We start from the raw sequence: 23,714 nt of genomic DNA, 5'->3' as shown, positions 1-23,714 counted from the left end.
TAATATAACTTATCCCTCTGTGCCATAGAGCAGCATTATGGTCAAAAAGCTTAATAGATTCATGTGCCATGAACGTGTCCTTGCACTGGGTGACATGTTCCTTTATTACAATACTTGAAAACAGTGTCATGTATTGTCTGTATCGTCTTGCCAGAAACTAGCACACCAAATCTGTGGCAGAAACAGCTGAGTAACTATTGCTAAAAACATACAGTGCTTAAGGAAATTATTTAGCTTTAAATAATAAACATGTTCACAAAATCACTGCAATGCCAGCAAATAAACAGGCAGCTAACCAGGTGGGGGTCAATGTTCTGTGCTATTGCTTAGTCTCATCTGGGATCTGAGCCATCCTAGAAATACTCGAGCCTGGTAAAACCAGGCTTTCATGTGAGTTCAACAGTTTGTTCTACGTGATAGTCTAGCCTTTCACCCATTCCTCCTCATTTTCAAGAAATTAAAATATAGCATTTTCGCAGTTCTACCTTCTGGATTCAGCATAGTTTGTCTAATCCTAAAATTGTTGTTTACCCATGGTGTTTAACTGCATAGCAAACTTTTCTTTCCTAGGTGTGTGAACCCTCCATCACCGCTGCATTCACCCACCTAGGTATACAACTATTGCCTCATGTGTATCCACTGAACAGTGTGACAAGATGCTGTCATCTTGGTAAGCTGATTGGCTCACTCTTTCTTTCCCGGTTCACATTACTCAGTGATCCCATACAGTAATCCATGCTGTTACTGAGGTTAACACCTGTTGCTATGATTGTGAAAATCCCCTCTTTCAATAGTGCAGGTGGAATAGCAACATCAAGTAAAAATCAATGTAAGCATTAGCAAACTAGACTAACTTGTTTCCTTTTTTTAAGTGGAAGCTGGTAAACCTAACTTGCTAAGCTTAACTTTGACTTCAACAGGACCTCCCATATGTTGAACGTTGCAAAGAGACAGATTAAACTGCTAGCGGTACATAACCGACATTATGTAAATGGTAAATAGACTGTACCTATATAGCGCTTTTATCCAAAGCGCTTTACACTACAGACTGCGCTCATTCACCCATTCACACACACACAATCATACTGGTGGCAGAGGATATCCTACAACGGTGCCACCTGCCACCATTTTGATTCATTCACACACCGATGAACACAGCATCTGTAGGCAGGGATCGAACATTGGCAGGCTACATTGGGCTATGTTGTACTCCAGCCAGTATCGCAACCCAGAGGTTGAGAACATGTCTCCTAGAAACGCTGGTCCTCAAATGTCAGTCAGTGTCCAAAAAACAATTCTATCCTCCTAAAATAACCTTAAAAGTTAATTTAAGTAAGCGAAACTAATACTAAGTGTGTGAGAATTGGATCACATAGCTTGACTTTAACAACTGGTCTTTTAATGGGATTTGTTGGCAATAAGACGCCTGTAGAACTTTGTCATATTAAATTATATAAGGTTGAGTGTTTACCTTGCATGTTAGGGATCTTGTGCATGGTTTTCGAGCTGTCATATCCACAACGCCACAGTGGATATCTGCATTGAACTCACGTTCTGAAAGCACAGGAGAGGAGAGATGGGGAGGAGAGGAACATTGTTACTTACATACATTGTGACAGATCACCTGCTCTGGTAAGTTGTTGAACTGGAAGTTGTGTTATGTAAAATATTCGCCTTTCATATCAAGATCAACTATTTTGTAAGGTCTTTCAATGTCAGTTAATTAATGTTTGACCCAATTATGAAACGGACTATGTTAGATAAGAGAAAACAAACCATTTTGAAACAAAACAGAAATATTTTGTATCTATGTCATAAACTAAACTGAATTCATGAATCCGACCTGACAATACAAAATACTGAGCGGAACAGAATTTTCCTTCATTTCCCCTCCAACTGACCTGTGACTTTCTTGTTAAGGTGGCGTCTGCTACTGGCACTGCTGCTGCTGTCCTGCTTCTTGTCTGAGAGGACTGAGAGGTGGCCCTTGCCGTTGGGAATCTGACCCGGGGCCAGTAATGGAGGCTTTGGTATGGAGGGACAGTTAAGGCCTGGTTTAAGGGCTGATGATGAGGAGGAGGAGGTGGTGATGGTGGTAGTGTTGGAGCTCACAGTGGTGCTAGAGGAGGATGTAGAGGAGGATGAGGTGGTGGCTGGGGCAGATGGGGCCTGCACCAGCTTAGCTGACGAGTCCACCCTCAGATGCATCTTCTCCACCTTGACAGCCGGGGAGAGGCTGGAAGAGAAGGTGACAGAGATGAAGAGGGCAGCAAGGAGGAAGCTGAGAGTTAGAAACACAGAGCCAGTGAGAAACGCATGGTAAGAGACAGATGTGCACGTATGGAGGGGGCTGGGAGGACAAAACGATGCATCATTTATCAAAGAAAATACAATAAATAGGTGTCAAAAAAGATCTCTCTGTCAGATCCTGGACACAGATCCTGGTTGAAATAGAGATAGTGATAATAATAACACCACACTGCACACACAACAATTTTTCAGTGAGATTGCCACCTGTCAAAGGAGTATTTATAACACAAGCTGACTTTGTTCTCCACCTGTACATTGAAACTGTTTTCTCTACCTATTAGTAAAGAAAGAAAGATCTTTCTTTACCTCATTCTTTGAGGTGGTAAAGAAAGATCACTCCCCACATTTTATGTTTGTCATACATTTTAAATGTGGCATTTTAGAGACACATAAAGGCTTATGTCTGTATGAAGCTTTTTAAATTAATGTAAGAGTGTGTCTGATGTTAAATGTCCAAAAAAGTATATTTTATCCTCCTCCTGTTAAAACTGGCCATTATAATATCCCATCTAAATTAAGTGTTTCTGTAGTTCCCACAACTCCCAACAAAGTGATGCCTCTTTTTTATTTAAACAAGCTGAGCCTATTAATCTCCAGTTAATCTTTCATTCAGGCCATATCAATAATTAAAGTATACTAATATGACAGTTTTGAATCAGTATATTTGGTATTTTGATCAGATTAAGTAGACAACAGAAGTTATTTGAATTATTAATATGTTAAATAATAGTATCAGATTTGACTCAGTGCATGCAAATATCTAATATCTTAATCCTCAGATCCCATAGTTATTGAAATGTTCAGCACTAGTTAGTGTATATAGACAAAATGAACAAAACCAGCAACACCATTTACTGTAAATATTACATAATGAAACTTACATCTTGTCCGGCTGGGGCGTCCTGAAGGGTGCAAAGGGGGCTCTTCGTTGAATGCCTGGCAGCTTCTCTTTGGCTGGTTTGAGGAGTTTGGGATTGGAGGAGGAGGACGCTGAAGAGGAGGATAAGCTTGATCCAGCGGTGGAAGGTCGGCTAAGGATGCCTCCACTTGCCACTCCAGCTGCAGACCCCGAGCCCAGGCCAGGCCCGAGTCCGCTGCCGCTGCTCCGGTTCCTGCCCGACACGGGGAAGGGCGAGGTGGAGGCAGGCTTGCTGGCCGAACTGTGTCTTCTCTCTGGAGCGACAGTATAAACCAGGCTGGCATTAAAACATAATAATCAACCAAGTTTGATGATGAGAATAAAGCATCAGAAAGCTTTGACCCAACTCTACAATAGACGAATGTATATGGGGAAATGTGGCAATAATTGGGCCACAAGTCAGGAGAAAAGGCACGGCACATGGGAGCTATAGAAATCTTCTTCTGACAGTAGTGAGCAAGTTACCCCGACAACAAATAAGCAGCATTTGTGATTCATGCCAACTCAGCCTGAAATAGAAGCAGCCAGCAGGTCAAGAACTTCATTTCCTGCCTGAGCTTCTAAGAACAGCTACTGTGCTAACTGATAAAAGGCAATATGACAGCAGAGAAGGTTACTGGGATACAGAGATGTAGATGGAAAGACAGAAAATAGAAGAAAGGAAAAGCATCCAACACTAAATATCTTTTCCTCTCAAAAAAAGAAAGAAAGAAAAAACAACAACAACAAAAAAACATGGTTTCCAACATTGGTCTCTTGTGTGTGCTCCCACAATAATCATAGAAGGCATTTGGGCTTTCAAAAGAAGCTCTTTGTTATTTTTAGTAACAGCATAAAACGATGACACACTCGTTTCATTGACATTACGGTTCCACAGCAGAGATGCACAATATAGAGTCGAGAGTTCATTAACTGCCACAGCAACAACAAAAAAAACCTAATGAAGACATTTTTTTAAATTCAGAAATTTGATCCAACTTGCATCAAAGTCTTGAATGCTGGTCAGGCAGTGACTCACTAACAGATATACTGGGCTCCCTGGGGTCACAGAGGGGTCATACAGACTCTCCTGCTGCTCTGACCATAAGTGGAGAGAAAGAGAGAAACGCACATACAGAGAGCGAGAGGTGTCCGCTGAAGAGTTGAGGAGAAACAGACAACTGAAGGTTAACTTAACCCTCATCCTGTCAACACTGAGGCATGAGCAAAGAATGAAAAAACAACAACAACAGAAACAAAGAATGTAGAGGATACAGCTCCAGCAGCACGAGGGTTGTCAAAACGATCGATACTCAAAAAAGTATCGATACTAAAACGTTGTATCCGGATACGATACTCATTTTCAAAAGTATCGAGTATCTGAAGCTTGTTATCATAGTTGCAGTTTCTTTTTGCACAATTGTTTTTTATTATAAATATTTAACCTGTGATTCTGTTAATATTTACATGTTGCATTTTTCTTGTTAATAAAAATATTGCTGTTAAATTTTGGGCTCTTTGTTTTTATGTGGTATCGAAAATGGTATCGAGTATCGAATATTGTCCTGAGTATCGGTATCGAGTTGAAAATTTTAGTATCGTGACAACCCTAAGCAGCACAAAAAGATTTTCATCGAAAGCATCTGCAGTGGCAGCTCGCTAAGTGTGGGCCTAGTTAACCGTTAACAGGGCAAACTCAAAGTTGTTGCAGGGAACCGGGCTGTAGGCCAAAGCTCAGTTTCAGCAGGTGATCTGCACACAAGCTTGTTGCTGCAGTAACAATGGAGGGGATGCTAACACACATGCATGCACAGAGCTGCCACTCCCTATTTCCCTCAGCCTCAAACACACACCTTCTACCCATTTCTCTTTCCAGGAAGAAAAAATGCTTTTAAGAGTGCCCTCCTCTCACCTAAGGGCCTCTCTCGCTACACACCCATTCATGACACACTCCAGATATCTTCCCTCCCTCTGCTTAGCAGCTTTTCTTTCACCCCCTTCTGCCCTCCCCTCCTTCCCCTGCCGTCTTGTCCTGTCCTGGTCACAGTCAACAGCACACCCTGCACACAAACTCACGCCAGGAAACCCCAGCGTGACACTCAGCGTTCTGTCCACAAAGCACTAACACTGACAAAGAGAGCCAGCACCAGCGGCAGAATAAAGGAGGAGTGAAGAAAAATGTGGGGGAGAAAAAAAACAAAAACAGCAGACACAAGGAATAGGAGGGGCCTTAATATCCTTTTTCATACTGTCAAACAACTGGCTCAGTGCTAAGGGGAATCCCTGGCTGTGGGAGTGAAATACAAACCCTAACATACAAGGTTGACAGCCTTACTACCGTCTCCATAAGTACCATGTACAAGCCGTTACATTGCCTGGCTTCTGTAAGCTATTTGTATAACAATAACAACCCTGTTATTCTAGTCAACATAACAAATACACTGTTATTTGCTATCTAAGTTCAAGGTGCATGAATCCAAATATGTGTGTTTGTTTGCTTAGCCAAGGAAATATGTGTGTGAGCAGAGCTTAGAGGAGACAAGTCTTTGTTCGACAAGTTCATAAGTGAATGCATAAAAAACTGCAGTCAAGCTTTGCAGCTTCCCGTTCCACGGTGAGTATCGCCCCTGCTGGGATCAGCGTCAGCCGAGAAGCACAAACACCTAACGGAAGACAGATGGGCACAAAGAAGCACGGCTAACATCATATTGAGACCATCTCGATGGTGCTGAGATCAGTGCCTTTACCCAGTGTTAACGCAACATGGGGTCTTCCTAGCATGACATCAGAGGGAGGACGACAGGAGGAAAATCACAGCAAGAGCACTCCAACTCTCTATGGCCGTGAATAGAAGAATAGCCACAGAATTTCACTTAGATTTACACTGGAGTTTTTATTATAAACGCCCCTTTCAGACTGCCTTTTCAAGCTGCAATATTTACGCCTCTGATGTTCTGACCTTCAATCTAAACGTCCCAGAGCCGTAATGGGGGGGCAAGTGATCCCGGTTCTATACCGCCTTTGGATGTAGTAACAGGTCAATGTGAGCCGGTCGGAGCCAGCAAGACGTAAAATACGTGGCATACTTTATTTGTGTGACAAACGCTCTGATATTAAGAAAGGAAGTGGACCGTATCATCACCACTAGCTAGCAGATTAACTCTGATATTAATTTGATGCTAATTGTAGAGGAAGGGGTTGTGGATGAGAGGATGCCCCCATTGAACACTCCTTGTTCCATATAATTGTACACTCACAGTTTACAGTTTCTTTAAATATTTATGAAATATCTGCTTTTACGTTACGCTTACCACTTTTCGCAGTAGTATAAATCAGATCCACCATCTATAATGCTGATATTCACATACCTGTTACTTCCATTATTTCCTTTTTTCCTAAACAGTGGTGAAAAACACCCACAGGAAGTGACAGTAGTTGAGTTTTCATTACAACAAAATTATAACTGGTGTGTTAGCTGCATGCCAAATTAATTAGAGCACACAAGACTTAATTGCCTCCTAAGTTACAACATGACCGATTGGTGACTAGCAACTAGGAATGGGCGTTTGGAAAAAACCTGCCAACTCGATTATCTACGTTAACGATCAATTAATCACTGCATGAATACATGGACGAATTAAAGATATATATACAGTACTATGCAAAAGCCTGTTTTGATAACGGACGCTTTTATTCTGAAAGGACGTAAAGAGACTTTATCCTGTCAATCGTTAAACTAAATCAAGTGAGATTAAACTGTAAAGATAAAGTCAAGGAGTTCAATGTTTTGTCCTGAGGTTAGTTTTCACAGTAATTGAAACTAATACTTAAATATGTTGTGTGTTAAATACGTTTTTGATCAAATTAAACCTAGTAATTCATGCTAGCAAGGTTCTCAGCTCATCGACATATTCACGTACAGCCGCAGAACTGAACGCTCGTTCGTGTTTCAGTTCAGTGAGTACTGATACGCAGTCATAGATAAAATAAAAAAATACACAGATCGATTAAAAATTCCACGTGATCAACCAAATTCTTAATGACCATTAATCGATCATCGATTAATTATTCCCATCCCTACTAGTAACGTAGCATTTAAAAGGCTATGAAGTCTGATGCAGTGCTCACTCAACATTAAATGCACTGGAACAAAAGGAAATCACTTCCTGTAAGCTTCACAAAGAACAATGAGGTCAAAACAGCTTTAGCTAAAAACACCAAAAACTCAGCATGTTGGCATGTTGTTTACTACTGAGCCTGTGACCACAATCGACAAGGCTATCGTCACATCCGTTAAGCATGAAAAGATCTCGGTATTTCATGATTGTTTAAGTAATCTATCAATTAAAAATGGCAAGCAATCTCTGGTTCCAGCTTGTCAGTTTTGTGGATTTGACACTTTTGTCTTTTTTTGTTGGAAATTCATCTTTGGGCTTTGGACTGTCAGAAACAACAAGGCATCTGAAGTCCACACATTTGGCTTTGGAAAACCATGATCAGCATTACATTAAAGGATTCATTAAACAAATAATCAGATTCAGATAAAGTCATTATGTGTCACATTATCACATCAATAAAGAAAGTAATTATTTGCTGAAGCTCTATTCCGGTGCTTACAACTCCTACTTGAATGGAAATCAAGGGAAGCACCATTAGCTGCTCATGCAGCAATTATTATTATTTAATTTACACAATAACTCAGTAGCATACAGTTGATTAAAAATTGTAATTATTATGCATCATCTATCAGATTTCATATATCAGTCTGTATTCACAATAGCATCCTGTTAAAGGTGTTCAGCGGCTGCCTGCTGGGATGTTGTCAGTACCGTTTTACTTCATGAGCAGTTTAATGCCCTCCAATGTTTGTCGACTTCTCATTTTGACTTTCTCATAAGTAATAGTCTAGTCTAGACAGGATTGTATCAGTCTAGCAGTGTGGGAGGAGCTCTCTCTGAATATTGTTGACACAGTAGCAAGGACAGCTCCTCTAGGAGCCATGTGCCGTTATACCTCCCTCTTGTGGCTGACCTTGACAAGTGTAATTGCTGTCACACTTCATATGAAAGCACACCACTGTCAAGAACTAACACACCTAGTACATTTTTTGGGACAAAAAAGACCCAGATTATAGGGAAAGGGTGCCATGACATGCTTGATTCAGATGCTGGGAATGGGTGTGTAGTGACGGGACAAAAACTGGTACTAAAAAGGGTTGAAGCCATCAGATTTCTCACATGGACAGACTTTAACAATTCCTGTCCTTTAAAAAAAACCAATATACATTCTTATTTTAACCAAACTACATGACAGGACATGGTAAGTGCCACTTCAACATGCAGCCTGTCTAAGGAAATGAGTTTGAGAGAAAACAGACAGCTTATTTCTTTCGCTGACTGTGGGCGTTTGTGAACTTGCTGTGAACACTGTCAAGTTTAAAGACATCCACAGTGATGCCTTCACTCTTTTCACAGATCTATAATTCATCCATTTACTTAAGCACTGTAGTCAAAGAAGAGGAAATCCACTAACTGAAACGCACATACACACGTCCCTAAAATATTAACAGAACCAGAAATCTGATCCGAGCTGTATGTGTTAAAAAAAGTACATTACTGCAAAGACCCAGAGAGCCACATCAAATATTAACAGGGGAATTGTAAACACGCACAACGGAGACAGTCAGCTAAATAAATAAATAAATAAATCTGTGGCGTCCCATCTCGGGTTACTGTGTGGAGAAGGAAAAGTGCTGGGGGAATACAAAGGCGGAGGGAGAAGTGATACCACAGAGTGTATTAATGTGTGAAATATCACCACCAGCCTTGAAGTGGTATACACTTCCTACAGATCAAGACTACTTTGTTACTTTCTTCTTGATCTACTGCTTCTACTGTCCATGTTCACCCCTCTTTGCTGTATGGGGTTATCTATAGCTGCTACCTCGGCATGATATTTGCATGAAAGATGACTCAGAATATATGTATGCATATGCGTATGTGTGTGCCTGTGCATGACACTTACCGTAGTGTGCTTGGAAGGCTTGAGGCTTGACTACCTGGCCGCAATGGCTGCACATCACCAGGTAGAAGTCGTCCTGTGCGGGACACTGGCCGAATATGGGCATGTCTGTACACAGGGGAAGATATCAATCAGACAGGGCACAAGTCAAAGAGAGGCAACTAGAACACACCTACGTTCACCTGGTGCTCCATTTGGCAGCAGACTCTGACTCATCACTGAAACGTCCATCATTTGTTGTCATAACACTGGAATAGTTTAAGATGGAATAACTCCAATTTGATGGCATAATCTTTTTTGCTTAACATCAAAAGTAAAAGTTCGTCATGTCCTGGGTCAAATTTTGAGATCAGTGCTTAACACACATGAAAATACATAACCAGCCTTCCCATGTTCTATTACCAAAAAAAAGCCAAAATTACACCATTATTACAGCCATAACCCACATAAGTGTGCGGGGAACACTTTCATCAGAGAAAGCTAATCTTAAAATAGTGACATTTCATCACAATCACTTTACTTGACATGTTTCAGTTCAAATTTCCCCCAAAATATGCCATTCTCACTAACAAGATCCTTTTAAAAGCATTAAATTCCATGCTCATCAGCACAACTGGGAAGGCATGAATGACTCAGCTGAAACCAGCTGAGTCATGTGACAAAAATTCTGTGAAACTTTGAGTGAACTGCAGGCTGTTTACACAGAGCAGAGAGGAAAGGACAAGAGGGGTCGCAAGAAGGGGTTGTAAAAATGTGAATAGTATGCCGAGCCTTAATTATTTAAATATTAGTAAAACTCAAGGACACTTGAAAACATGTATATGTAAGTTTTTTTAGAATAAATTTTCAAAGAAATTTGACTTCCAGTTTGTATAATTTATTAACTGTGTTATATCGCACAAAAGGACATTTCTAAGTTCTCCATACTTCTAGCCATGATTGGCCATTTCATTAGAGGTGAAAAGGTTCTGTATTACAATGAAAAACAAGGACACGGAGTAAAATGTTACAAAAGCAAAAGCCCTGAAACTTCTTGGGGTTCAGAATATTTAACAACTGAAGAACTCGCTCAAGGCAATCTGATGTGAAAAGTCTGCACATGTAAATACTGATCACTCCCAACTATTCGTCACAGAAAGTGTCCTGATGATAAGAAGCAGGAAAAGGGCCGAGCCAGCAATCCAAAGGTTACCCGCTGTCAAAGAACTAACGTCTCTCTCTGATATAAACAAACACAGCACAAACGAGATGTATGGAGATATCAATAAGTAATAGAATTATCAATAAGTATTAAATTCAATATGTCTTTCACTTCACGTGTCGTTCCTCTACTGGTTAATTTATCCAGTCTGTCACAGGCTCTCAATGTTGGCCGTTTCAATTTTAAAAAGATGGCACATTACAACTCTATGAAGTAAAAAAAAAAACTTCCTGTTCATCATACTTCTTGTATTTCAATTCATGAGTGTCTTTTTTTCTGATTTACAATTCACATCCAATAACTTATAATTATATTTCTATAGTGTGTGTAGCCTGCAATTAAATGATACACAACATTAAAAATCTCTGCTAAATATTTAGCAGAGCTGCAACACCTAACTGAGTGATTGATTAGTCAATAGAAAAGAGCTGAAATTATTACATGGAAAATCAGTAACTATAAAATAATCAACCTATAACTATTTTATTAATCAACTAATTGTTTCAGTCATTTTTCAAGCAGAAACAGTGAAAGAAATCCAATATTCTCTGGTTCCAGCCTCTGAAATGAGAGGATTTCCTTCCTTCTTTGTCATATAAATCTTTGTAAAGTAAATATTTTAGGGTATTTGGGCTTTCTGTTGAACAAATCAAGACATTTGAATAAGTGATATTTGGGTCTGTGAAGTTATGATGGCCAGTTTTGATTGAAAAAAATATCTGCTGATTGACCAATAACTAAAATTGATAGAATAATAGTGTGCAACTTTTGGCAATAGAATATATGATAATAAACTGAACATATTTGGATTTTGGACATTTGACATTTTATAGACCAACAAACATTTAACCAATTATAACTGATTAACTGAGAATTGAGATGTATAAAATGTTTTAAATCCATAACATAAAAATATTCCAATCCAGTAACCTGGTCACACTTTCATGAGTCAGGACTCATCTGAACCCCCTCTCCTAAAGCCAGCTCATGTTTAACACAATAAGACATTATGGAGAAACAATTCAAATATTGATGCATACAGGATCATGGCAGTGCCTCTGTCTGGATTTAATGAAATTAATAGAAACTGGAACAAATGGTGGATTTCAGAGGGATTTAAAGACGCATTTCTACATTTCCTGTAGTTCTAGTCAGGCAATGCAACTGTCAGGCGCACAATCATTTTAAAAAAACAACACAACAACAACAACAACCATGGGTTCCAAGGCACACAAAAGGAATTTCTGCATCTCCAGCCACACAATTGTACAAACCAAGCCTCCCGCTTCACAAACCACTCCAAGGCAAATCAGAGGGAAGTGTCGCTTCTCACCAGAATGTGATCAAAATTTACCCTGGCGCACAGAACCAGAAACCACCTAATTAAGGAGGCTAATTAAGAGATTGCCTGGGGCGTTATGATGAGATGAGCACAAGACAGGATACAAGAGAAGAGAAGTGGAGCCCCTCTTCAATATGTACTCCGCCAGGGCCGTCAAGGGTTCTCCAAACATCACTGGACGAGTCTGGGAGGGATGAGGGCCATTAAGCGAAGACCATATAAAAGGGCCTACCTGGCGGAATTCCCTCTCAGTGAGGTCAGTGGCAGTCTTGTGTGGATAAATTGACAAGCCTGGTGCTACTTAATGCGTGTCAATTGTCTGAAGCCACTCTGCTAAGTGTCTCCTTCACAGTAGTGGAGCGAAAAACACTTATTTTCGCAGCGGCCAAGAAGAAATTCCGTCACTTAATGGACAAAGGCATGTAAATTATATAGAGCTAGAGTAAGGAAGCGCACTGTTGTTGTGCACGAGCAAGGGCAAAATAAAAAAACACTGGGCAAAGTGAACAAGAGCAGAAATGTGATGTGGAGGGCAGTACTCATTGGTGGCCACTTGCACAAGCATAGCAGTAGTTGGAAGCTGGCCTGAATTCAGCGTAACTTTTTGGTTCTACATGTCTGTTTTAATCCAACTCTCTCTATGAATCCTGCTCCTATACTACTCACAAACTGAAGTCATCATGAGAGAGCACACATATTTGCAAAATCAATAACTTCACATGTATTCGCCATTAAAACTTCACCTTCTTTCTGATCCTTTATTGAAACAGGCCAAGAACTGTGGAGTCCAACAGGCCAACCACATTTCTTTGCTGGATCAATAGCAAGGTCAAACGAAACTCATTCCCAAACTGCTGCCGTTGTTCACTTGGAACGTTCTCCAAACGGGTTGCTCAACTATAAAAGCAGCCGGGCTCGATCACCTCCCCACTCTGCATTCAACGCACTGGCACAGACTGAACTGTACCGCTGAAATGGCCTGACTTGAAAGGTGGTCCAACGCCACTGTGACTGCCCCGTTCTCAATCTCCATTTTCTTCTTGTGCGAGTAGGAGATGAAAAGGATAGAGAGAGAAAGGAAGTCACGGTGGAGGAGAAAGAGGAGACAGAACGGCCGAGCGAAGCCAAGAAAGGAGCGCGGAGAAAAAAAGCACAGAGAAAGAGAGCAGAGAAGCAGGCCGAGGCGTCAGCAAGACAAAGCGAGAGTGAGCAGAGGACCTGCGCTCGAGGAGGAGAAAGAGAGCCTGTGTGCATGAGACAGAGGAAGAGAATGAGAGTCCAGTTAATCTCAGCATCCTCATCCATGGCAGTGATGAATGATCTAGGTGGAATAGTCGCAGCTCTGGCTGCCTCTGAGCAGCACACATGCTGGGTGAATCTGACCTGTGGCTGACACTGGCACTACATTTCCCAGATTCCCTGACTGTGATGGAGCCTCTATAAAATGTATAAAAAGCGAAGCAGACGATGAGTGGATTCATTAGTCATTAGTTGCCATACATTTTTACAATGTGTTAATCATCTGTGTGTGTGAGAATGGCGGTTACACCACAGGAGGAATCTGGTGGTGAGTCATGGCGGAGAGGTGTAGTCATCCACTTGTAATACCCAACTACACACACACACACACACACACACACACACACACACACACACACACACACACACACACACACACACACACACACACACACACACACACACACACACACACACACACACACACACACACACACACACTTCTGCCACAAGCAGCATGTGTTGATCAGCACTTTGACACAAACAACCGACAGCAACAGACGCCGCTACATGATAGAGACATGTTTCAAGCCACTTGCACGTCAAGCGGCCTAACAGCCTTCTATTCTAAATATAGCCTGACCGGTATATTGATCAATATTATCAGCCAACTTTGGCCTATCACAGACATATCAGTATCAACTGGTACTCGAATATGTTTCCGATATGCATCGATAAGAAAGGAAACATATAATCCAGAAAGTGATGCTCGGGGTGATTAAGATATAGGTTCATATGGCTGTTTTTTTGTGTATCATTTATTTAAATGGCCAACAATTGGTTGATAATGACTATACAGTACTGATGTTTATTTATTTAGCTTTTTATTTATTCTTTATTTTCTGAGGGTTAATTTCTAGAATTGGTAGATATCATGTATAATAATGTCAATTTTTCTCTTATGAAGTTATTTGTTTGAGAAAGCTGCCTTCTGAGTACCTTTGCAGAGTCATATCAGTGCAAAATCAGTGCACAAACCACATATTGATTTTTTTTTTTAATAGACCTTTCTAAATCAGAAGCAATATCGGTAATCAGTGGATTGTTACCTTCTAAAATCGGTATCAGTCTCAAAAATCCCATGTCAGTCGAGTTTTAATTTTAAAAGTCCGTTCAGACCTTCCTCTGAAAATGCTTTTCAAGACTGGTAAATAAAATAATCTCATTCACTTTAAATCAGTGTTTCTTCAGTACAAAACAGACAACATCTCCATGTTTGCAGTGAAGTGCATCTCACACACCATTTTAAAAATGGTTGTACAAAAATGTGAAAGCTCTATTTTTCTTGTCAATGGGCCTCTATGACATGTGTTACTGATATTGTGCAATGGTCTTATGGTATGCACACAAACCACACTGTTGACCAATGAAAATACAACATAGGATAAGTGCCCTGTCAAGTAGCCTGCCAAGTAACCCTTTCCTTTACAGCAACACGTGGGGAGGAAAAAATATCTGGACACACTAATAATCAGCCAAAATCTTGTGACCAGAGTGAAATGTGCCATCTTTCCTGCAAATGCATTACAAGAGTGCATGAATGTAGGCCTAAAAAATGTTGAAGTGGTCTATATTAGCCATCAAAGTCCAAAAACTGTTAAACTGCTTTTGAATTAATAAACATCTGAAGGCCATCCTTGCGGTTTTGCTTAATTATTGCCATTTTTCTCTGCCAAATTATAGACACAAATAGATTTTTATAACTGAAAACAGATGATAAATGTATTTTAGCCTTCACTTAGATTTGAAATACAGCTCAAAGTAAATGATGAATGTTAATCTTTGTGTCCTAGTAGCTGTGATGACCGTCCCGTAACAGCAAGGTCACATTTGATGTGCCCTGCTCATATGTCCTTGAACAAAAGTTAAAAATCCATTCCGCAAAGTGATTAAATGTAGCTGTGGATGTGAAGATAGTGCATGTCATGAGCAGAGTGTGAATCCTTTTGTTAACTTCATTAGGCTAGGCTACGGACTACAATCACTGTATGACTGTGTTAACGCTTGCTCATCATTCCGTCAGTTAAATAAATAGATCTTTATCTTGCTCATTCTGATGAGCCCAGAATATAGTTCATGATTGTCCATTTATTTATAATAAACCAGATCACAGTTTATTGTTATAACAATTTACCTTTGTAGTGATGTTCATTCTAAATCCGTGCCTGCCAGCAGGACAATCAGCTACCGCTAAACAAGGTGTTTCCAAAAATAAAATGCAGTTCAAACTGCTCTGAAACATCACTCTGTGGTTTAGGAGCCAAATATCAGTTGTGTCAAATGGTATCTTTCAAAATGACTGAGCCTTTCCTGTTACTGCCCGCTCAAAAACATGATCAGAGAAACCTACAATATGTTTTTAGTTTTAGAGATAAATCCTGGCAATCATAGTTACTAGCAGGAATGTAATCATCCTATCACTTTGTTATCAGTAGTAGTTTTTCTTTTTATCCATGGTGATGGCAGAAGTTCACAGTGTACATTTATCCTGCCTGAATAATTCAGAAATTTAAATGACATGCCAGTTGGTGAGCAAGTGCTTCAAATGACATTAAAGTTATTTTAAATTCTGAATTTTGTTTTGTTTACTGACAGCCATTGTCTAAATGTGTGGTTTGTCATATTCCTTGCTGAAGCAGCTAGTGAAATAGGATCAGGCCATATTGTAACTGTATGCCATTTAAATAGAGCTATGACTAATAAAGGTCTTCTTTTTTTTTTTTTTTTTTACAAAAAGTCCCAAATGCTGTTTTAACAGTGACATTTGAGTTCCTACTTATTAACTTTCTATATATCTACTACCTTAAAATTCCTCGCTGTTGTTTTAAGAGATACATTAAATTTGGTGTATGGTTTCCTATGTAAAATGGCAGAAATGTGAATGGTGATCAATAAAGTCAATTATATACATTCCCCAACGAGAATATGACATAGTTATTACTATGTTTGGGCCTATACCCAAGTCCAGCAAGTCAAAGTTGTTAAGCATCAAGTTATTTTGGGGACAGATATAAATGTTAACTACCACACGAATAAGAGACATGTTTCACTTATTGTATCCGGTTGTCCAGTCAAATCATGATGCTCGTGATTTACAGTAGGTTTACATGTTGGCTGAACGACGCGTGTAAACTGTTTGATCCATGTGTATGTGTGTGTGCAAACCTCCAGAACCAAAATACACCTTTGGCCCTAAGAGAAAAAACACTCACCTTCTCTGCACAAACGCATGGCTTCTCGATTTTTCCCAAAGTCTTTGAAACTTTCCTCCGATTCAGCACCTGAAAAATGAGGCGATCCGACACACAGACAAATAAATAGTTGCACTTGCTTGTCTGCTCGTGCTGTTGCTACCAGTAGCGTTTCTTCATATTCCACCAAAAACTGCATGCAATCGGCCAAAAAAAAGGACAGGACTGGCAACTGCCGCGCTCTACCTCGCTTCCTCGCTCACATTCGGGACGCAGGGGAACTCACCGTCGTTGCCGTGGAGTTTGGCGGCGTCGACCCAGTTGCTCCAAGGCTGTCCCAGCATTATTTCTGGACTAGGCAAGGATCTCCGCTCCGCAACAGTCGCCATTGCTGTGGAGCCTTCTCTCCGCTGGATCTGCTGCTGCTTCAGCTGCTGCCTGGCCGCTCGGCGCTGCTCCCCCCTGACGTCATCCTCGGCCCTTTCCGACATTCTTTCCGCTACAATGTAACAACACGAGAGTCAGCGTTGGTCGCGCTCGGGATAGGAGGACTTTTTCACTGATTGACACGGGCAAACGCGTGTTGTTTCACCGCACCCGCCCCTCCAAAAAAAAGGAACCTCAATGTGTGGTCACTCGATTAGCAACAAGTACAAACCTTATACAACATACATACATGTCATATACTGAATTGACTGGCACTTTATCTGAGGGGCTACGGGTGCCTGGTTAGTTAGCTTTAATTTGCATGCAACGCTATTTGGATGGTTGTTATTGTTCAACCTTGCTATCTGTCATCTATCTTTGTCAATATCCATTATATATATATATATATATATATATATATATATATATATATATATATATATATATATATATATATATAATTTCTATATTGGTGTTATTGTATTATATGATATTGTAATGCACATATTTATTTTTTATATCTATTTTTCTTATTTCCCTACGTATAAAAATACTTATATTCTACAACAGGAGCCAGTGTGATACAAATCAATCCCCCCCTAGCGATCAATTAAGTATTTCTGATTCTGGTGGACATAAGTGTGGTATAGTACACCATAGTAAGGCATCATGCAGAGCTATAGTATCCACTGTACAATTATAAAAATGAATAAAACAGTATGGAACTGCACCGATTGAAGTACCATAGCTACCTATATTTTGATTAATTTACAGTTGAATTGTAAAAGCTTACCGTCTCCGTTTCAACATCCAATCAATTACTGTCCTTTGAGCTAAATGTGTTATATAGGGTTCATTAAATACAATTACTGACTTGACTAAATAACTTGACTAATAAATAAGAGGATTTTCCTCAACATATAAACAACTGTGTTGGTGTGACAGTAGTGGATGCCTAACTACATCTTTCAATGCAAACAAAAAGTAAGCATTCCAATCTAAACATATCACTGGTGTCAGTGTTATAATATATGTATTGTGCTTTGCATGTAGATACTAACTTTGATGCGATTCCTCACACATAAAAATACAGGAGAACAATTTACAGATTGTTGATTTGATCTTCATGGATGATAAATCAGTAACTGTCTTTTTGCCTTTCAAATAAAGATTACAATGATATATCTTCTAACATGTCTACAAATTAAAAATGAGGAAAAAAGACTTGAACAGATTCCCCTGTGGCTGCTAAACTTTTCAGAAGTGTAAAGATTTATCGAGAGCTTTTACTTTCACTTTCAAAATGAGATTTGTTGTTTCCCCCAAATATGCATATATTTAACTGACAAGCAAGAAAAGAAATGTAGGAGCTTTATGTCGTCTTGCTAAAGACAATGTTTAGTGTAGAGGCTGCTGATTCTTGTAAAGTCACAAAGTAATACACTTGACTTTCAAAGGAAAGAAACATTTACAGTCTTCATCTTGCACTGTCCTTCTGATTGTATATGAATGATGTAGTGGTTGATTCTGTGTAGCCATTTATCTTTTCCATCTCAAATCATCAGAGATTCTAAAGAAGCAGCCATCTGTCAGTTTGACATAAAAACAAGGCCAGTTTAAACAGCCTTCTACTTTGTTTTTACCGATATCAAATGAAGGTTATTTGGGAAAAAACTCCTTATAAATGGCAGAAAAGTTGAATGTATTCCCATTTGGCAGGCACCCTGAAGAGCCTTGAGCAAAAATGACCTTGGCCCCTTGTTGCTAATTTACAGTTCAGTTCAGAAACTTGGCTTCATCTTTGGACCTACACTAAATATAGAAATACAAAGTGAGAAGCTTTTCTTGAAGATGTTACTGGTATCTTGTTAGTCTTTATATATTGCATATGCCTCAGTTAAAACTGATCAACTGTATCAAAGTGTTCAAAAACATATGAACACTCCACTATTGACTTTGAAATATTCTAATTCTGTAACTCATAGCTCAATTATATATAATTTTATATAATTACGATACCACCATTTAATCACTAACTGGCCCTGTCTGTACTATATCCTACCTACTGTGTCTGTTTATTCTACACCTTTCATTATAAATAATGCAGTTATTCTTCTGTGCCTAATTTATTTTACCTCTCATAAATGTGCAAGAATCTGATAACCTGTATTTAATTGGTGTGCAATAACTGAAAACTATGCAGCAAATCTGGCTCTCCTTTCAGCAATGGACAATTGTTTCTTCTTTTGTTCAGTGTATATATTGTATTTGTATATACAGTATTTATTTTGTTATATGCATCTTATTTTATATTTTTATTCTAAAAGTATTTACACTTTTATAGCTTCTATTCCAACTTATGCATCTACTGGATTGCTCCAAACAACAATTTCATTGTACTCGTACAGTGACAATAAAGGTATCTTGTAAAAGTGTTCATAATATTGGGACGTTGGGTTACAGAATGCAGGCTTTCTAATGAAAACTGTGTATTGTAGGAACTGTATAAATGGTAAAACCATAGACTGTAGAAAAAATATGGGCTTAGCACTCTCATAGGTTTCTGAAGCTTGAACTTGGATCTTCAGCGCCAACAAATCTAAAACTGGCACGCAGGTTTAAACTTTAGTAGAATACAGTGTATAACATTCAGGTTACCTAGTGGGTCAATGAAATTTCACTGCACTTCTTTTTAATATCGATAACAACTATGTGAGCAAGCACAACAAGCATTATGCTAAATGCTGTAGTTTGTGGATGACGGCATGTGAAATTATAGGACCCAGCTTTTATTGCCTTGTTATTTTCTTTAAAAAAATACCATGTAGATAAAATGTGCATTACAGCAAACAGTGTGTCAACACATAATACTCTTCAGGGATTTGGAACAGCGCGTTTTGATAAAATCAGTGGTATACTAACTTGACGAACAGCTTGAAACAAGTAGATTCCCCAAAATGTTGACAGTATTTTTTAAGAGACATGCATAGCAAATCTTTCTTTGCTGTAATGTGTCACTTACCTGTTAAGCTACTGTCACAAATGATAAAACTTGATTGACAGTTTTTGTTTAGGCTTTTTTGAAGGCTAGCTATGGCTTATAGCAATACCAGTACATTAATCGCCTAAAGTTGCAATCCATTTAAGTTATAACACATTGACAAGTTAAAGACCAAGTGTATATTACTTACTCACCCTTTGTTACCTTGAATTCTTGAAGAGAACTTTGTTTTTCTCATGTGCCTTCATAGAAAAAGAAACCTGAGAATCTCAAAACGGATGAACAGATTCTTTGATGAAGTAAAAGGAAGTCATGTTTAACAACAGCAAAACATTATCAGAACTTCAGTTTTCAAATTTCAAATTTCAACTCTCACACAACTTGTGCAGTATAACCCAAGTCTCATTTATCCAGGAGCATGGTCACGACTTCTTAAACACATGCATTTTTGCCAAAATCGTACTATTTAAAACACTTTTGTCACTGCTGTCTCATACATGCCCTGCCATGCTACTCTTCTAGACAGGCACAGACTATGGCGGAGGTGTTTTAAAAAGTAAGATTTTGGTGAAAATACATGAGTTTGAGAAGTTCAAGAGTTGTGTGAGAGTTTATAAATAGATATTTTGATATAGTTTTGCTGTTGTTAAACCTGGCCTGCATTCGCTTCAGTTCATCAAGGATTTAGAACGTTTTTGGGCCCTCAATTCACCGTGAAGTCATGTGAGGAAAAAAAAGGATTCAAGGAAACGTGGTGAGTAACTGATATACATGGGTCACTTTAAGGGTGAAGTATTCCTTATATACAAATACTAGTCCATCTCAATGTGTAGCAGTGACTATATCTGGGATTGGAACAGAAGTTGTTTTTTTCGAAGCACTGCAAGTTCTTTACCTTTAGCATTTGGAAATCTCAGGATTTCTTCTATAGGTTCTCACTGTGATATTATACAAGGCATTGTTGTGAGACTTTGACTGTATACATTTAATGACCAAATAAACAACCCTTGGTAAAATTTAAACAAAGTCTAAAACACAATTCTGTAATTTCATTCTGCCTTTGTGTAGGATTTGATATTTGATGAGGTGGTGTTTTTCATTTAAAAGGTCTCTGTGATATTTATACAAAGTATAATGAAGAGGTCAAACAAAACAAACACCCATGCAGCACCCGTACAAACATGCAAAAAAAAAAGTTTGGTTTCTTTATGTTTTTAAACGAACCTGACGAAAAATCTCAAGTAAGCAGGTTCTCTGTAAAACAATAACTGCAAAACTGCTAAACTGAACACCAACATGTCTTTAGTTAAGCAACAACTGAAAACATCTATAGACATGATATAAGTACTTGTGATTATTGTGCAGCTATAGAAAACAGTAAACGTCGAAAGAATGCAACAATGAGTAATGAGTAGCTGTGAGATCTTACCTTGGCAAAAAATAAAAAAATAAAAAACGTATTTTCAATTTAATCAGCCGATCCTCATCAGTTTGGGTGACAGTTGGCCGCCACACACACTGGAGAGGAAATCTGGAGAAACACACACACGCACACGCACACACACACACACACATTGAGAAGACAAGTCACAATGAGGCTCTTTGTTTTGCTATTTCTTGATATATTTAATCAATGAATATGGAATTATAAGAATTATACATCTGGAAGGTAACACTGTCCTCCATGGGGCTTGTAATGGAGTTCGTCACCACTACGCAGTAATCCAATCCATTAAGCACCATCCCTAACCACCCTCTCTAGCCCCACAGTAATCCCTTTTAAACACTGAGACCATAACATTTTCTGATTGTTTTTGCTGTCTTAATGGATGCAAGACATACTGTAATATGAAAGAGGTAAAAAAACAAAAAGAAAACTACTTGTTTAAGCAAAACACCTAGCCATGCAATGATACCTGTTAAGCATGAATTACAACCACTTCCTTTGTAGATTTGCATGACATTTAAAAAGTTGTTTGTGTCATAGTCAGTGTGAATTAACCGTTAATCATTTGACAGGAGCCTGAATTCCTTTTGTATGATAGTAAGTATGATTATTTTTATTATTTATAAATCTGTTGATTATTTTCTCCAGCTACTGGCCTTTTTTCCAGATGAAGAGAATGAATGGGTTATGTCCTGCATATCCTATTTTTGTCACAATTTTAGTACAAACTGATAAAACACAACATAATCAACAGAGTGATTACTGAAATCTGGTCTGCAGTTTCCTGCTCACATCCAACTAAAAAACTTAATAAATAAATAATAATAAATTGATTGAAAGTAGTCATGTAGACGACAGAATGGTGTATAACCATAACATTACATATTATCTTGATACTGAGTCAAACTAAGCTCATTGAGCTGCCACCCAGCCCCACATTCATCAAGTCTACCAGCTCCACCTACTATAAATACATTAGGGGTAATGTACAGGCTAATATACACAGTAACATAGCGCTTCCAACCTGTCTGCTATATCGTCACCCTGTTAAAATAATCGCCTAACTCATTTTTTCAAGTTTTGCAGGAAACACAAAAAACTTCACCAAAAGTGTAACATATGACATTTATTGATCATTTTACTCAAAAAGGATGGAAAAGGGTGGCTATTGGCACAGTAATAACACTGTGTGTAAATTATGTAATTTAAGATAAATAAATGACTTAGGCAATTCTTTTAACATGCCTTTGTGACTTAAGCAAGATATGGTAACACTTTACTTTGAAGGTGTCTACATGCCTGTCAGAAACATGACATGACAAGTATCATGAGCATTAATGTTACTTCAAAGTGTCATTAATGTTCATGACACACTCATGTCACTCGTATGTAGACACCTTCAAAATAAAGTGTTACCAATATTAGTGTCAACAATAAAACACTGATAAACTAAACTGATAACTAAACAATCTCCCTCTAGCTCTTCTTTGCTGGGTTCTTATCTGATGCCTATGAATGTGGCAAATTGTCAAAGAAGTGATGATCTTAAAGGGGTAAAATCACATGATCTGATCAACTGAGGATGGAGGCGATTTTACCATAGGTGGCCGGCGTCATGAGGAGATGATTAAGGCAAAAAAAAACAATTTTGACAAAAAATGACTTAGGTGATTATTTTAACAGTGTGACGATATAGCAAAATAAAAGATCAGTACACGTAGCTTAGGCTGAGCTCAATCGTGGTTTATACAAGAATATGGTGGCAAGAGATCAAATAATGTAATTTCTTTAAAAACAAAGTACGTCATTGAGAAATAGGTTATGTGCACAACTTGACAGGCCAACTCTGTTAGCTAGCTGACATTAGCGAGCACCACAGACCAACAAGAGCAGTTTTACTGGCTAGCGTTGCTGCCACCTCTACTACACACTGACGTACATTAACATTTGTTTCAATATGCAGAAAATAAAAAGTTTACAATAATGGTTAATACGGCATGTGAAGAAAGACAGCGTATGTTAGGAGTTGTGTCATGAAAACAGGCTCCATCCAGTGTGGGTCTGTGACTGGTACAAACGTTATGGAGAGCAGTGGTGGCTACATTAGCCTGCTAGCTGAAGCCTGTAGCCAGCCATGACTAGCGTTAGCAAGGAAGCTGGCAGAAGCCTGACAGCACAGCACAAGTCATTAGCAGTCGTCACGGATCGACTACAACTTAACTCTTACCAAGGCTCTGGATGCTGTAGGCGAAAACGTGGCACCAGGCAGGTATATATCAACTGGATGCACTGGGCGAAGAAGACAGAAGACGGTGGGAAAGAGCGAGTGCAGTGCTCAGCCTCTGTGGAGGTCTTCACCTGGTGCTTCCATGTCTGTTTACCAGAATGCATTCTGGGACGGAAACGTCACTGCGCCAGCACGCACGCACACTGATGTTTATCCATCATCAAAGTTTTCCATTTTTTATTTATTTATTTATTGTTTTGTCTGTTTCTTACCCTGTGTTTATTTTGGATCTCTGTTTTGGAATTAAGTTTGTCTGATTTTGTGTGTGTTCATTTTCTGTGACCCCCTGGC

General features: G+C 38.9%; 1 protein-coding gene across 1 annotated transcript in view; it reads right to left on the bottom strand.

Moving 5' to 3' along the window:
* LOC131966299 (ataxin-7) overlaps nt 1-23,503 on the bottom strand; it is a 28,623-nt gene extending 5,120 nt beyond the window's left edge. The window contains exons 1-8 of the mRNA XM_059328565.1: nt 23,364-23,503; nt 21,119-21,220; nt 16,549-16,761; nt 16,284-16,352; nt 9,233-9,337; nt 3,192-3,483; nt 1,902-2,236; nt 1,472-1,554 (exon numbers count right to left, since the gene is read on the bottom strand). Of these exons, the coding sequence (XP_059184548.1) occupies nt 1,472-1,554; nt 1,902-2,236; nt 3,192-3,483; nt 9,233-9,337; nt 16,284-16,352; nt 16,549-16,753 (1,089 nt within the window). The 5' untranslated portion in view covers nt 16,754-16,761; nt 21,119-21,220; nt 23,364-23,503. The remainder of the gene's footprint in view (nt 1-1,471; nt 1,555-1,901; nt 2,237-3,191; nt 3,484-9,232; nt 9,338-16,283; nt 16,353-16,548; nt 16,762-21,118; nt 21,221-23,363) is intronic.
* Nucleotides 23,504-23,714: the final 211 nt, after the last annotated feature.

Source organism: Centropristis striata, chromosome 3 (genome assembly GCF_030273125.1).
Source record: "Centropristis striata isolate RG_2023a ecotype Rhode Island chromosome 3, C.striata_1.0, whole genome shotgun sequence".
NCBI lineage: Eukaryota > Metazoa > Chordata > Actinopteri > Perciformes > Serranidae > Centropristis > Centropristis striata.
This window is presented reverse-complemented; position numbering and strand designations above follow the sequence as displayed.